General features: G+C 40.8%; 1 protein-coding gene across 2 annotated transcripts in view; it reads right to left on the minus strand.

Moving 5' to 3' along the window:
- LOC139371081 (FYVE, RhoGEF and PH domain containing 5b) overlaps positions 1-17,748 on the minus strand; it is a 60,516-nt gene that overhangs the window by 20,212 nt on the left and 22,556 nt on the right. The window contains exons 7-9 of one of the 2 annotated variants that reach the window (XM_071111133.1): positions 15,940-16,096; positions 5,202-5,289; positions 3,659-3,709 (exon numbers count right to left, since the gene is read on the minus strand). In XM_071111133.1, coding sequence (XP_070967234.1) covers positions 3,659-3,709; positions 5,202-5,289; positions 15,940-16,096 — 296 coding nt within the window. Of the gene's footprint in view, positions 1-3,658; positions 3,710-5,201; positions 5,293-15,939; positions 16,097-17,748 lie in introns of both variants that reach the window. The other variant, XM_071111132.1, reaches the window with a different exon arrangement.

The raw sequence follows: 17,748 nt of genomic DNA on the forward strand, positions 1-17,748 counted from the left end.
TTAACACGTTTAAATGTCTTACTCACCTCGGCTGCAGTGAAGGAGAGACCGCATGTTTTCGTTGCAGGCCGTGTCAGTGGCACTGTATTGTCCTCAAAAAAAAAAAAAAAAAATTAATAAAATAAAAAAAGTTATTTAGTCTGCCTGGGAGCAAGACATCCTGGTCCGTGACTGGGCTGGATTTCTTCCTGTAGTCCGTGATTGACTGTAGACCCTGCCACATGCCTCTTGTGTCTGAGCCGTTGAATTGAGATTCTACTTTGTCTCTGTACTGACGCTTAGCTTGTTTGATAGCCTTGCGGAAGGAATAGCTGCACTGTTTGTATTCGGTCATGTTACCAGACACCTTGCCCTGATTAAAAGCAGTGGTTCGCGCTTTCAGTTTCACACGAATGCTGCCATCAATCCACGGTTTCTGGTTAGGGAATGTTTTAATCGTTGCTATGGGAACGACATCTTCAACGCACGTTCTAATGAACTCGCACACCGAATCAGCGTATTCGTCAATGTTGTTATCTGACGCAATACGAAACATCTCCCAGTCCACGTGATGGAAGCAGTCTTGGAGTGTGGAGTCAGCTTGGTCGGACCAGCGTTGGACAGACCTCAGCGTGGGAGCCTCTTGTTTTAGTTTCTGTCTGTAGGCATGGATCAACAAAATGGAGTCGTGGTAAGCTTTTCCGAAAGGGGGGCGGGGCAGGGCCTTATATGCGTCGCGGAAGTTAGAGTAACAATGATCCAAGGTCTTTCCACCCCTGGTTGCGCAATCGATATGCTGATAAAATTTAGGGAGTCTTGTTTTCAGATTAGCCTTGTTAAAATCCCCAGCTACAATGAATGCAGCCTCCGGATAAATGGTTTCCAGTTTGCAGAGAGTTAAATAAAGTTTGTTCAGAGCCATCGATATATTTGCTTTGTGGGGGATATATACGGCTGTGATTATAATCAAAGAGAATTCTCTTGGTAGATAATGCGGTCTACATTTGATTGTGAGGAATTCTAAATCAGGTGAACAGAAGGATTTGAGTTCCTGTATGTTTCTTTCATCACACCATGTCACGTTGGCCATGAGGCATACGCCCCCGCCCCTCTTCTTACCAGAAAGATGTTTGTTTCTGTCAGCGCGATGCGTGGAGAAACCCGTTGGCTGCACCGCTTCGGATAGAGTCTCTCCAGTGAGCCATGTTTCAGTGAAGCAAAGGACGTTACAGTCTCTGATGTCCCTCTGGAATGCTACCCTTGCTCGGATTTCATCAACCTTGTTGTCAAGAGACTGGACATTGGCAAGAAGAATGCTAGGGAGTGGTGCACGGTGTGCCCGTCTCCGGAGTCTGACCAGAAGACCGCCTCGTTTCCCTCTCTTTCGGAGTCGTTTTTTTGGGTCGCTGCATAGGATCCACTCCGTTGTCCTGTTTGTAAGGCAGAACACAGGATCCGCGTCGCGAAAAACATATTCTTGGTCGTACTGATGGTGAGTTGACGCTGATCTTATATTCAATAGTTCTTCTCGACTTGTATGTAATGAAACCTAAGATGACCTGGGGTACTAATGTAAGAAATAACACGTAAAAAAACAAAAAACTGCATAGTTTCCTAGGAATGCGAAGCGAGGCGGCCATCTCTGTCGGCGCCGGAAGTCACGGCTCAGATTTGTGTTTATTATTGTGAAATATTTTTCACATCGTATTCGTTAGAAAATCAAAATTGTCTTGGGCCTTCTTCTGAGACACCGTAATTTGTTATTATTTCAGATGGCTGTCTATCCTGTCTTTCCGTTTATAATCTAATGCTAAATTGCAGGTTTTGCAGAATATATTATTGTAAAATGCTTACTTACAAGCTCTTAACAATGCAGTTCAAGCAATAGAGTTAATACAATATTTACTAAACAAATTATAGTAAAACATAAAAATCACAAGGTACAAAAGAAATGTACATAACAATAACAAGGATATATACAGGGGGTACCGGTACCGAGTCAATATGCGGGGGTACAGGTTAATCGAGGTAATTTGTAAAGTGACTATGCATAGATAATAAACAGCGAGTAGCAGCAGTGTAAAAACAAAAGGAGGGGGGTTCAATGTAAATAGTCAGGGTGGCCATTTGATTAGTTTAATTGTTCAGCAGTCTTATAGCTTGGGGGTAGAAGCTGTTAAGGAGTCTTTTGGTCCTAGACTTGGCGCTCCAGTACTGCCTGTTGTGCAGTAGCAGAGAGAACAGTCTATGACTTAGCTGACTGGAGTCTTTGACACTTTTTTGGGCCTTCCTCTGACACCAACTTATATAGGTCCTGGATGTCAGGAAGCTTGGCCCCAGTGATGTATTGGGCCATACGCACTACCATCTGTAGCGCCGCCATACCAGGCAGTAATACAACCGGTCAGGATGATCTCGATGTTGCAGCAGTAGAACTTTTTGAGGATCTGGGGACCCATGGCAAATCTTTTCAGTCTCCTGAGGGGAAAAAGGTGTTGTTGTGCCCTCTTCACAACTGGCTTGGTGTGTTCGGATCATGATCATTTGTTGGTGATGTGGACAACAAGGAACATAAAACTCTATAAACAGTTTACTGATAACATTCACCTACGGTAGTAACACACTTGAGAAAGTCCACAGAATTGAAAAGTAATGAATTAAACAGCCATGTCTCTGTCACTAACAAATACAGTCATGGGCGGTAACTTTACAATTCACTTTAAAAGGCAATTAGATTGGGGGTGTGGCTTACTGGGGGCGTGGCTTTCAACTAATTATTTTTGGCCACCCGTGAGTGGAAGTGTTGTAGCAGTTTATGTGGTCTATGGTTGTGTTAATTAAATACTGAGTATGTCTGCTGCTAATTATGATGCCTTTGTAAATGCTTTCATAAAAACTAATTTGCAAACGGCAAACTAAATATTGTTGTGTTGTCCTTATTCCAACACTGAAATACTGACCTTGGGGTGTAATAATAAAAAATACTATATGAGATGTTATTGCACAACACTTAAAGTGTTAATTCCCTAACACTGATAAAGTGTAACAGTGTTATTAAACACTTAAAAGTGTGGACTTGATTTAACACTGGAGAATTTGCTGTGCACAGACACACACAGACCAGAGGGGCCAAAGATAGCACAGTAGCTACCCACTCGTGAATTACATATACAGTACACAGAGACAAGACAGCCAAAATGTCTCCCTAGTGACTTACCCACACACAAAGAAAAACATAGGGTAAAATGGCTCCCCTGCGAGTTACTCAAAATGCCAAATGAGCCCAAATAAATCCCTTATAAACACATACAAACAGAGCCGACATGGCCCTCTTGTGAATAATGCAATACAGACTAAGGAGGTATTATAAACTGGGTGGTTCAAGCCCTGGATGGTGATTGGCTGACAGCCGTGGTATATCAGACCGTATACCACGGGTATGACAAAACATGTATTTTTACTGCTCTAATTACTTTTGTAACCAGTTTATAGTAGCAATAAGGCACCTCAGGGTTTGTGGTTTATGGCCAATATACCACAGCTAATGGCTGTATCCATGTACTCTGCGTTGCGTCATGCATAAGAACATGCCATGGTATATTGGCCATATACCATACCTCCTCGGGACGTATTGCTTAACTATACCATGGCTAGTGCTTATAGCAGAGCTCCACTGTACCTTGTGTATCTTCGTATTCTTTGGAGTCTGGGGAGAGGTTGTTCAGGTAATCTGGAGGATGAGGAAAACAAACAGCAGCAATTGAGAAAAGATACATGGACATTGATTGAACCACAGTAAGATGAGACAGAATGAGATCATTTTCATCATATACAATTTTTATGTATAAATGTTTTGATATACAGTACCAGTCAAAAGTTTGGACACACCTACTCATTCAAGGGTTTTTCTTATTTTTTTTATATTTTCTTCATTGCAGAATAATAGGGAAGACATCAAAACTATGAAATAACACATATGGAATCATGTAGTAACCAATAAAAGCGTTAAACAAATCAAAATAAATTTTATATTTGAGATTCTTCAAAGCAGCCACCCTTGGCCTTGATGACAGCTTTGCACACTCTTGGCATTCTTTTATCCAGCTTCACCTGGAATGCTTTTCCAACAATCTTGAAGGAGTTCCCACATATGCTGAGCACTTGTTGGCTGCTTTTTCTTCACTCTGCGATCCAACTCATCCCAAACTATCTCAATTGGGTTGAGGTCGGGTGATTATGGAGGCCAGGTCATCTGATGCAGTACTCCATCACTATCCTTCTTGGTCACATAGCCTTTACACAGTCTGGAGGTGTGTTTTGAGTCATTGCCCTGTTGAAAAACAAATGATAGTCTCACTAAGCTCAAACCAGATGGGATATCGCTGAATGCAGAATGCTGTGGTGCCATGCTGGTTAAGTGTGCCTTGAATTCTAATTAAATCACAGACAGTGTCACCAGCAAAGCACCCCCACACCATCACACCTCCTCCACCATGCTTCACAGTGAGAGCCACACATGCAGCGATCATCCGTTAACCTACTCTGTGTCTCACAAAGACATGGCGGTTGGAACCAAAAATCTCAAATTTAGACTCATCAGACCAAAGGACAGATTTTCAACAGTCTAATGTCCATTGCTCGTGTTTCTTGGCACAAGCAAGTATCTTCTTCTTATTGGTGTCCTTTAGACCATGAAGGCCTGATTCACGCAGTCTCCTCTGAACAGTTGATGTTGAGATGTGTCTGTTACTTTAACTCTGGGAAGCATTTATTTGGACTGCAATCTGAGGTGCAATTAACTCTAATGACCTTATCCTCTGCAGCAGAGGTAACTCTGGGTCTTCCTTTCCTTTGGTGATCCTCCTGAGAGCCAGTTTCATCGTAGCGCTTGATGGTTTTTGTGACTACACTTGAAGAAACTTGAAAAGTTCTTGAAATTTTCCGGATTGACTGACCTTCACGTCTTAAAGTAATGATGGACTGTAATTTCTCTTTGCATATTTAATCTCAATTATAACATTTACTTTGATTTGTTTAACACTTTTTTGGTTACTACATAATTCCATATGTGTTATTTTATAGTTTTGATGTCTTCACTATTATTCTACAATGTAGAAAATAGTAAAAATAAAGAAAAACCCTGGAATAAGTAGGTGTGTCCAAGCTTTTGACTGGTACAGTACATAATCAAAAAGGATTGACACGCGCACGCACACACTTACCATTGAGGAGCATGCAGTATTGAGCCACCCGTACGATGACCTGCAGAAGCTGGTGTTTGAGAGAGACATTGTCTCCTGCCGGACTCTGCTGCTGGGAAAAACAGACAGACATGTTACTGATAGCCTACACATAACACAAAGCTATTTCCTATATCCATATCTTTCCAAAAATTCTTCATTGTTACAGTAAGAGAAAGGCTGACCAAATTATGAGCTTTTGCACCGACAGATGAGTAGACAGACAGAGAAAATAAAAAGAAAGGGAGAAAATGAGCGGGTGGCAGGAGGATAGACCTGTGTAAATTGCACTCCACACTCTTAAAAGTAAAGGTGCCTTTGAAGAACCTTTTGGGTTGCCATACCGGCGGAACCTTTCCATTTTAAAAAGGTTCCTTGTACAACCCCTCTGAAAAGAATGCTAGAGGAAACACTGTGTAAAGTTTCAAACCTTTCCGTGATAGGAGGTGTTCAATGTTGAACCTTTTTACATGCATGAACAGTCAAAATCATGAAATGTAATGATATTTGGATGAAACCAGATCAAAGTATTATGACCAAAGTATGAAAAATGACTGACTGTTGCTTCTACATAATGTTTCTGGTCCCCTTCCGCATGTCAAACACGTGGATTCAGGAGGCGGGATTGTTAAGGGGATAGGGTGACGTAACCATAACTCAAAAATGTGAATACACCAATGGTAACATGATATTCTCTTACCCAATTCAAATAAGTACCACCTTGTAACCAACATCAGAGAAGGCGTGTTTGCAGAGGGGTGGGGCTTATATAGCTAGATCGCTACTCTACTGGTGCCAAAATATTTCTGTAGGGTGTCAGAAAATATAATTAAAAGTTTACCCTATTCATTTATGGCAAAGATACATATATTTCCCCTTTCATCTGTGTTTGGTGTTAGCTAGTTACAGGCTAGCTAAATCTCCAGCCAGCATGGAACAAAAGGGGAGGAGGGTCATTCAAAACTCTGACGGAGTTGTCATGTCAACACATCCGTCAGTGATGTGAACCACATCCGAAGACACATACCAAACAGGAGATATACAGTGCCTTGCGAAAGTATTCGGCCCCCTTGAACTTTGCGACCTTTTGCCACATTTCAGGCTTCAAACATAAAGATATAAAACTGTATTTTTTTGTGAAGAATCAACAACAAGTGGGACACAATCATGAAGTGGAACGACATTTATTGGATATTTCAAACTTTTTTAACAAATCAAAAACTGAAAAATTGGGCGTGCAAAATTATTCAGCCCCTTTACTTTCAGTGCAGCAAACTCTCTCCAGAAGTTCAGTGAGGATCTCTGAATGATCCAATGTTGACCTAAATGACTAATGATGATAAATACAATCCACCTGTGTGTAATAAAGTCTCCGTATAAATGCACCTGCACTGTGATAGTCTCAGAGGTCCGTTAAAAGCGCAGAGAGCATCATGAAGAACAAGGAACACACCAGGCAGGTCCGAGATACTGTTGTGAAGAAGTTTAAAGCCGGATTTGGATACAAAAAGATTTCCCAAGCTTTAAACATCCCAAGGAGCACTGTGCAAGCGATAATATTGAAATGGAAGGAGTATCAGACCACTGCAAATCTACCAAGACCTGGCCGTCCCTCTAAACTTTCAGCTCATACAAGGAAAAGACTGATCAGAGATGCAGCCAAGAGGCCCATGATCACTCTGGATAAACTGCAGAGATTTACAGCTCAGTTGGGAGACTCTGTCCATAGGACAACAATCAGTCGTATATTGCACAAATCTGGCCTTTATGGAAGAGTGGCAAGAAGAAAGCCATTTCTTAAAGATATCCATAAAAAGTGTTGTTTAAAGTTTGCCACAAGCTACCTGGAAGACAAACCAAACATGTGGAAGAAGGTGCTCTGGTCAGATGAAACCAAAATTGAACTTTTTGGCAACAATGCAAAACGTTATGTTTGGCGTAAAAGCAACACAGCTGAACACACCATCCCCACTGTCAAACATGGTGGTGGCAGCATCATGGTTTGGGCCTGCTTTTCTTCAGCAGGGACAGGGAAGATGGTTAAAATTGATGGGAAGATGGATGGAGCCAAATACAGGACCATTCTGGAAGAAAACCTGATGGAGTCTGCAAAAGACCTGAGACTGGGACGGAGATTTGTCTTCCAACAAGACAATGATCCAAAACATAAAGCAAAATCTACAATGGAATGGTTCAAAAATAAACATATCCAGGTGTTAGAATGGCCAAGTCAAAGTCCAGACCTGAATCCAATCGAGAATCTGTGGAAAGAACTGAAAACTGCTGTTCACAAATGCTCTCCATCCAACCTCACTGAGCTCGAGCTGTTTTGCAAGGAGGAATGGGAAAACATTTCAGTCTCTCGATGTGCAAAACTGATAGAGACATACCCCAAGCGACTTACAGCTGTAATCGCAGCAAAAGGTGGCGTTTGTTGATTCTTCACAAAAAAATACAGTTTTATATCTTTATGTTTGAAGCCTGAAATGTGGCAAAAGGTCGCAAAGTTCAAGGGGGGCGAATACTTTCGCAAGGCACTGTATATATTATTTTTAAAATACATAATTTATGAAATTTCAATGTTCTTTGAGTGGCTTTGTGTATTGCCAAACTTGCTTGAGATTATTTTACTGCAACACTGCTCACTGCATCCAAGTTTATTGACATAGGCATCTCAAAGTGCTGTCAGTCAAGGTGAGTTCATGAATAAAAGCTCCCCGCCCACTAAGCCTGTCTTTTCAAACTTCCTGGCACTTAGCAATGAGAGAAAAAGTACTTTTCACAAAAACATAATGGGTGATATTTTAGTCAGTCAAAAGGCTATCTACAGTTGAAGTCGGAAGTTTATATACACCTTAGCCAAATACATTTAAACTCAGTTTTTCACAATTCCTGACATTTAATCCTAGTAAAGATTCCCTGTCTTAGGTCAGTTAGGATCACCACTTCATTTTAAGAATGTGAAATGTCAGAATAATAGTAGAGAGAATGATTTATTTCAGCTTTTATTTCTGTCATCACATTCCCAGTGGGTCAGAAGTTTACATACACTCAATTAGTATTTGGTAGCATTGCCTTTAAATTGTTTAACTTGGGTCAAACATTTTGGGTAGCCTTCCACAAGCTTCCGACAATATGTTGGGTGAAGTTTGGCCCATTCCTCCTGACAGAGCTGGTGTAACTGAGTCAGGTTTGTAGGCCTCCTTGCTCGCACATGCTTTTTCAGTTCTGCCCACAAATGTTTTATAGGATAAGGTCAGGGCTTTGTGATGGCCACTCCAATACCTTGACTTTGTTGTCCTTAAGCCATTTTCCACAACTTTGGAAGTATGCTTGGGGTCATTGTCCATTTGGAAGACCACTTCGCGACCAACCTTTAACTTCCTGACTGATGTCTTGAGATGTTGCTTCAACATATCCACATAATTTTCCTACCTCATGATGCCATCTATTTTGTGAAGTGCACCAGTCCCTCCTGCAGCAAAGCACCCCCACAACATGATGCTGCCACACCCGTGCTTCACGGTTGGGATGGTGTTCTTTGGCTTGCAAGCCTCCCCCTTTTTCCTCCAAACATAACATTTGTCATTATGGCCAACAGTTCTATTTTTGTTTCATCAAACCAGAGGATTATTTCTCCAAAAAGTACAATCTTTGTCCCCATGTGCAGTTGCAAACCGTAGTCTGGCTTTTTTATGGCGGTTTTGGAGCATTGGCTTCTTCCTTGCTGAGTGGCCTTTAAGGTCATGTCGATATAGGATTTGTTTTACTGTGGATATAGATACTTTGTACCTGTTTCCTCCAGCATCTTCACATGGTCCTTTGCTGTTGTTCTGGGATTAATCTCTATCTTTATACGTGCGTACTATTGCTTGTACAGATGAACGCGGTACCTTCAGGCATTTGGAAATTGCCCCAAGGATGAACCAGCCATGACATAATTTTCTGGAATTTTCCAAGCTGTTTAAAGGCACAGTCAACTTAGTGTATGTAAACTTCCGACCCACTGGAATTGTGATACAGTGAATTATAAGTGAAATAATCTGTCTGTAAACAATTGTTGGAAAAATGACTTGTGTCATGCACAAAGTAGATGTCCTAACCTACTTGCCAAAACTATAGTTTGTTTACAAGAAATGTGTGGAGTGGTTGAAAAATGAGTTTTAATGACTCCAACATAAGTGTATGTAAACTTCCGACTTCAACTGTACATGGGAATCGGAATAACTGTTCGGGACCTTTAATAATATATTGTAAAGGTGGCAGCCTATCAGACGGGAGGTGTGGCAGAGTTATTTTTGGTCATTCCTGTTTATCATGTTCAGCTGGTACACTGCAAATTAAAATGTTCCTTGAATATTTATGCATATTAAACATTCTAATATAATAGTTACATTGCTGCGTACATACAGTAATAAAGTGTTAACTAATCCAACTTTGGGATTTGATTAGGCACTTTAAGAACTCATACGCCTCTGATACCTTCATTGAAGCTACTAGCAATAGTTCCTTGAGGAACTCTAGGGATTCCTTGATGATCTCCAGGTTTCCTCAAGTCACCACTAATTCTAAGAGTTTCAGAAGAATTACAAGTCACTTATGTGACGAGCCAGGGCCAATATCTCAACATAGTGCTAATCAGCACTTATAGTCCCTACAGTGCCCTCCAGAAACATCCCTATACACTTGCACTTTTACACACACAAACAAGCATGTACACACACACACACACACACACACATCCATGATCACACTCCCCCCCACATACAGCATGGGTCACAAATCAATGCCAAAGTCCTGGCAGAGCAATATGTTGATTTGATAGGGGAGTTTTAAAGACTGACCATCTGCTAATTAGCTTTTTTCATCTTCTTCACCAGCAGCTAGACAACAGCAATGCAACCAAAGACAAACACCCTACTGTACAGTAACATAGACCATATCAGCTCTCTCTCTCTCTCTCTCTCTCTCTCTGTCTCTCTGTCTCTGTGCATGCTGGGAGTTTTGGAGTTTGAGTGTTTGGTGTGGAGGGCTCTGTCCTAACTATCTATCTTGATTCTGTCCTTGGTCTTTTCTTTCAATTTTATTTTCTATGGTGGAGGGCTAATGCATGATTTGTTTTAGCGGTATCCACAGTCTTTTTCAAAGTTAGGGTGGACGAGGACAGAGTTAGTTTCCTGAGGTTTGAAAGGTGTGGTGTGCGCCATGGCTTCTCACCCGGGCGTGGAGGAGACGCTGTCGATACGGCATGGATTCAGGTGTGTTCCTGAGAATGGAGTTAAAGTGCAGGAGGTTCTGCTTGCAGTTGGTGAACAGGTAGGAGCTGATTTTATACATTCCGCTTCTAGAATGAACAAAGCTGTGGTTGTGTTCATGAAAAGAGCACATTTGGTTGGTAGGCTAATTGCTAGTGGAATATTTGTAAGGGGTGTGTTGGTGCCAATTTGGCCTCTTTCTACCCCTTCGACAAGGGTGGTAGTTGCAAATTTGCCTCAGTTTATTAAGGATGATCAAATCAGGAAAGAGCTGAGTCATTTTGGTAAGTTTGCTAGCGTTTTTCATGTACTGTCGGCAGGTTTTCAGGCAGATGTCGTTAAGCACATGGTTTCGTTCAGTGAGGCAAGTGTTTATGTTTCTGAATAACAATGAGCAACAGCTAAATGTGCATTTTAAAGTGTGGCTCTACGCAGGGTTTGCTAGCACAGATAGTCTACAGTGTTTTGAGTGTGGGGATTTGGGGCATAAGAGCTTTGCGTGCCCACATAAAGGCCATAGACAAGGTGAGGGCACAAGCGCCAGTGGGGGAAATCGAGGTCAACGTGCAGGGGGCAATGAGATGCAGACAGCAGAGGCTGGGCCTAGTCATGCCAGGGATGGTGGTGTAGATGAAGCTGGGCCTAGTCAGGCTAGAGATGGTGGTGTAGATGAGGCGGGGTCTAGTCATGTTATGGATGGTGGTGTAGCGGAGGCTGGGTCTAGTCATGCTATGGAGGGTTGTGTAGATGAGGCTGGGTCTAGTCAGGTTATGCTAGTGGATGAGGAGAGTATAGTGGGGAAGTGTAAGAGACTAGGGGGGAGGAGGAGGGTGTCAAGCAGAAAAGGAAAAAGGAAGTGGTCTAAGGCATCATGGAACCTTTGCCTGGTGCTGGGGGGGAGGCCCTGACCAGAGAGGAAGGGCAGGTGGTCAGGATGGGAGATGGAGATGAGGAGGAAAGTGAGTCTGAGGAAGAGGATGATGAGGAGTTATTTTTTTCAGACTCCTCTTCAATGGGTCCGGAGCTGACAGCTAGTCAAGTAGAAGGGTCAAAGTTCACATTGAAGGAACTGACAAGGTTCCTGAATGAGACCAAGGGGAAAAAAGTTAATCTTGAGGCTTTTTTTCAGATCCGAGAAAGTTTGTAAGATCAGCACAACATGCTATGAAAAATGAGGGGCATGGTGTCCTCTCACCCAGGAAATGATTTAGGTTGAGGAAGTGGGTCACAACAGTGCATAAGGGTCTACCTTCAGACACTGTTTAGATGTATAGTTTCTTTCTGGCACGGGGGCTTTTTGAGCTTTGCTATTGGTTTCTTTCTTTGCTGGCTTTTCTCCCACTTATTATGGAGACTCTTCGGGTAGGCTCACTTAATATAAATGGCGCCAGAGATGCGGGAAAGAGGAGTGTGTTGGGTATATATTTAAAACAAAAATAAGTACAGGTTGTTTCTGCAGGAGATGCATGTATTGAATAAAGTCAATTAGGGGCTCTAGTGGAAAGGGGCAAGTGTGTTGAGCCATGGGACAAATTTTAGTGCAGGGGTGGCAGTCCTTTTTGTACCGTGTCTGTCTGTAAAAATTTGCTCTTCAAAGGTGGATCCTTCAATAAAAGAAGGATTGAAAATTGAAAACACATTCGACACCAGAAAAGCTCAATATGTGGTACTCTCGGCTAGGCTGCTTGTTGAAAAAGCAGAAATTAACAACATGGGTTTTGTCTTTATAAATGTGTATGAGCCTAACTATTCTATTCTATTCTATTTGGGTGTCTTAGACAGGAACTCTCACAGTTAGCACCTGAGGAGACGCTGGTGGTCGGCGGGGACTGGAACTGTACAATGGATTTTACGAAAGACAGAAATGGGGAAGAGCCTCATTCAGTGTCAGTGGGGGTGTTAACTTCTTATGGCTGCAGGGACAGTATGGAGTATCTTGGATGAAAGGTGCCCAGAGGTGCCCAGAGTCAACGGCCTGCTCTTCAGTCTCAGTTGCTAATATATGCATATTATTATTAGTATTGGATAGAACGCACTGTGAAGTTTCTAAAACTTTTTGAATGATGTCTGTGAGTATAACAGAACTCATATGGCAGGCAAAGACCTGAGAAGAAATCCAAACAGGAAGTGGAAAATCTGAGGTTGGTCGATTTTCAACCCAGACCCTATTGAATACACAGTGGGATAAAAGGCATGGATTTCTTTACGATGCATTACAGCCACAAAGGAGATGCCGCTGCGAAATTCGAGGCATTATCAAGTGCTTGTCAAATTGTGAAGGAGAGACTATTGGAGTGTGTACAGCCTGTGCAAAAAAAAACAAAGAAGAGCTCATGCCTTTCAAATCATTATTAGAGTCTCATCATGCAGCCTTACAATGTATTAAACATCAAAACATATAGCACATTGTTTGTTGAACAACTAAAGTTACATTAATAACTATAAATTACCCATATAGGAGTACCTATTTCTTAACTGCATGTGTGCACCCTCAAATCGTTTGGAGAAAATATTTACATTTTATTCAGCTTTGTTCAATTGTATTCTTCATACTATAGAAAAATAAAAAATAATGCCACGGAATTCAGAGCAAAACTTGTCTGCTAAATGAACTAGTGTAGCCCACTAGTTTTTTTTAAATAGACTACATTTTCTTCATATCCTGTTTCTTTACTTACTTACTTACTTACTGACTGTATTGTCCCCATGGGGAAATTTTGTTGCAGTGTCATGTACACATTTAAAGTGGCGTTTAAATACAAAACAAAATTGACAATACAACTTTCATCACAGTTACGCACCAATAAAAATAATAATAGTAAGAAATAAGAAATAAAACATGACATAAAAAGAAGAAAAGACTAGCCTGCTGGCCTTACGGAGTCAATGGGAACATTCCCTGAGCTATTTAGGAGGGATATCACACCTGGCACAAATGATTGTCTCGTCTGTTTTTCCTGCTGAGGGGTGCCCATACCTGCGCCCAGAGAGGAGTAATTCAAAGTCCAGGCACAGGGGGTGACTTGGGTCTAAAATGATTTTGTGAGCCTTACGGAGGGCCCTGACCTTAAAGATCTTATCCAGGCCTGTCGGTTTGACTCCAAGTACCTTGCTTGCTGTGGTAATAATCCTTCTCAGCATGTTTCTCTGGCTGACAGTGGCATTGCCAAACCAATTTTAGACCTGTCTAAAATAAATAATGGATTTATTGTGAAGATGTAGGCTATATTACATGGATTTATTGTGAAGATGTAGGCTATATTACATGGATTTATTGTGAAGGTGTAGGCTATATTACATGGATTTATTGTGAAGATGTAGGCTATATTACATGGATTTATTGTGAAGATGTAGGCTATATTACATGGATTTATTGTGAAGATGTAGGCTATATTACATGGATTTATTGTGAAGATGTAGGCTATATTACATGGATTTATTGTGAAGGTGTAGGCTATATTACATGGATTTATTGTGAAGATGTAGGCTATATTACATGGATTTATTGTGAAGATGTAGGCTATATTACATGGATTTATTGTGAAGATGTAGGCTATATTACATGGATTTATTGTGAAGATGTAGGCTATATTACATGGATTTATTGTGAAGATGTAGGCTATATTACATGGATTTATTGTGAAGATGTAGGCTATATTACATGGATTTATTGTGAAGATGTAGGCTATATTACATGGATTTATTGTGAAGATGTAGGCTATATTACATGGATTTATTGTGAAGGTGTAGGCTATATTACATGGATTTATTGTGAAGATGTAGGCTATATTACATGGATTTATTGTGAAGGTGTAGGCTATATTACATGGATTTATTGTGAAGATGTAGGCTATATTACATGGATTTATTGTGAAGATGTAGGCTATATTACATGGATTTATTGTGAAGATGTAGGCTATATTACATGGATTTATTGTGAAGATGTAGGCTATATTACATGGATTTATTGTGAAGATGTAGGCTATATTACATGGATTTATTGTGAAGATGTAGGCTATATTACATGGATTTATTGTGAAGATGTAGGATGTATTACATGGATTTATTGTGAAGATGTAGGCTATATTACATGGATTTATTGTGAAGATGTAGGCTATATTACATGGATTTATTGTGAAGATGTAGGCTATATTACATGGATTTATTGTGAAGATGTAGGCTATATTACATGGATTTATTGTGAAGATGTAGGCTATATTACATGGATTTATTGTGAAGGTGTAGGCTATATTACATGGATTTATTAGACTTGTTAAAATGTAGATGTTCCAAAGGTCTGCATCAGTGGCTTGTAGGCTGTGTGTGGAAGCCAGGAGATTTAAATGTATTTATGTTAATTAACGGTCCATTACCGTGAGAAACACAGTTATTTCATTTGATTCGATATTTGCTTGACAATCACTGGCTGACAAAATGTCTTGACTGCCACAGCCCTAGGCTTGTACACAGAGAAGTGCACCACCCAAGTGTCCCAACTCTCTGGATAAGTAGTGTTTCTCTCCTGGATGTGGACAGTCACCATGTGAATCTATATGTCAGCTCAGTCCTTCATATCACTGCAGGTCAAGAAGGTGAGTCCTACAGTGTGTTTACATTCACCAAGATCACATTTTCAGATCTGTCTATTTGTTTGTCAGTATTTCAGAAACAACATAACCATAGATGAGGTTCAACCATTAGGTTAACTGGTTAATTGTAATAGCTTAAAATGTAAGTTTCATCGTTAGCGTAAATTTGTTATGAATAAAACAAACTATGGTGTATATTGTAAATTCAAAACAAATCCCGAATGTTCATAAGAAAACTACATCTAAGGTTTACGTGCTCTGTGTCTCTATAGGCTATATTCTGTCAGGCACTTCCTCTTCTCTGAAGGAGATCAGTGCCTACCCAGGACAGTCTGTGCTCCTGGACTGACCCCCGTGCTAAACCTCCCAGATTCACATGAACTAAATTCAGAAGTGAACCCAGAGTATTCTCTACAGAGACGGAGTGAAGCTGTTTACTGAGAACCTCTTTGTCCTCCTCTTACACCTCACTGAGGAGGATCAGGGTTGGGACAGGTGTCAAATCAGTGACCGAATACAGAAACATCAGCCTCACTGTTAAAGGTAAGACATTTAATTCTGATCTACCATCTTTTCAACATTCCATTGTAGTCATCTCATTTAGGAGAATACATTTTATACAAACTCCTCATGAAAGTCAGGACATTATGATTACAAAACACTGCTGCAGATTACATGAATTTACACAAACATACAGACAGTAGCATTGTATGTAGCCTGCTAGAACAACCAGTGTCTTCATAAACGCGTATCCCAAAGTGTATATGTTTGAATGGCATTCAAATATATTGCATCTAGAAAGTGCACACCTACTTACTATAACAGTGCCTCTGTATAAGTGCTATAAACAGTTTTGACTTGACTTTGACATCTGACCTCATATTGGCGGACGATTGCTGAGAAGGCGGGCGAGGTCCGGCAGCTTTCGTCCAGCAGGATCATGCTGCGGTCGTAGTGGCCGATGTAAGTCGTAAAGATCACAAACTCTGACTTCCTGGATAGGATGACATCGGCAATCCTCTGGCTCTCCTCCCTGAAGGAAGAGAAAGAATGGGATGAAGACAAAAAACAGGGAGTGAAATGATGGAGTGCACACTAGACACTGGGCTCAGTATGCAGCAGACACATTACTAAATTGTTAATAAATTGTTAACCAAATAGTTACTTGGACTATCTGCATTGACCCTCGTTGCCATAACTCTTTTGACTCATCACATATGCTGCTGCTACTGTTTATTATCTATCCTGTTGCCTAGTCACTTTACCCCTACCTACATGTACAGTTTACATATCTACCTAAATGACCTTGTACCTACGCAAATCGACTCTGTACTGGTATCCTGTGTATATAGCCAAGTTATCGTTACTTATTGTGTATTTATTCCTTTTTTTTTGTCTCTGCATTGTTGCGAAGGCCCATAAGTAAGCATTTCACTGTTAGTTTACGCATGTGACATACAACATTTGATTTGTCAGCCCTTGAGTTGTGTATATGTCAGCTGAGGCTCCTCTAGTGGAGGTGGACTAAAGTAGCCAGCATACTACTTTAATAAATATAACACTAGTCACTTTAATAATGTCACTTTAATAATATTTACATATCTTACATTACTCATTTCATATACAGTGGGCTCCAAAATTACCGATACCCCTGACTGGCAATGCACAAACAATACTTAAAAAATATATATATATATATAATTATAGAGATAAACTCAAAATACCAACATGTGAGAAATGCTGTACTTTATTAATGTTTCAATGAAACCAACCAAAATCATACAATTATTTAATATAAAATAAATTGAACCAAAATCAAGGTTTCATAATTATTGGCACTCCTCATTTAGTACTGAGTGCAACCATCTGTGTGGATCTTGACGTATGTTTCGGGTCATTGTCTTGTTGGAAAGTCCACCTACGGCCAAGTCCCAGCCTTCTGGCAGAGGCAACCAGATTGTCAGCCAAAATTGACTGATACTTGGTGGAATTCATTATGCCATCAATCTTAACCAGTGCCCCTGGACCTCTGGAATTAAAACAGCCCCAAAACATCACTGACTACCCTCCATATTTCACCGTGGGTATGAGGTGCCTCTCCTTGTATGCATCTCAGTTTCGACACCAAACATGCCGATGCTGTACCTGACCAAAACTTTTAATTTTGGTCTCATCTGACCAGAACACCTTCTTCCAGTCGTATTTTAAATGACGTTTGGCAAACTCCAAGCACTTGCGTCTGTGTCTTGTGGTCAGAATGGGCTTTCTTCTGGCAACCCTTCCAAAGAGCCTGTGGTTGTGGAGGTGGCATCTGATGGTGCTTTTTGCAACCTGGTGACCCCAAGACGCCACCAAGGCCTGCAATTCTTTCACAGTGATTCTTGGGGATTTTGTTGCTTCTCTCACCATCCTCCTCCCTATCCTGGGGGGAAAAATGCATTTGCGTCCTCTACCCATGAGGTTTTCAACTGTTCCATATCTTTTGCATTTTTTTATATTTGCCCTGACAGTGCTCTGTGGTATATTCAATCGGTTGTGGATCTTCTTGTAGCCATTACCAGATTTATGAAGGTCTACGACCATCTGTCTCTTTTGAAATGCCAGTTCTTTTGTTTTCTTCATGGTGTTGGATGACAGTGGGATATTGCGTGTGGGTTACCTCATTTTTATACCCTAGTGAAACAG

The sequence above is a fragment of the Oncorhynchus clarkii genome, chromosome 17 (genome assembly GCF_045791955.1).
Source record: "Oncorhynchus clarkii lewisi isolate Uvic-CL-2024 chromosome 17, UVic_Ocla_1.0, whole genome shotgun sequence".
Taxonomy (NCBI): domain Eukaryota; kingdom Metazoa; phylum Chordata; class Actinopteri; order Salmoniformes; family Salmonidae; genus Oncorhynchus; species Oncorhynchus clarkii.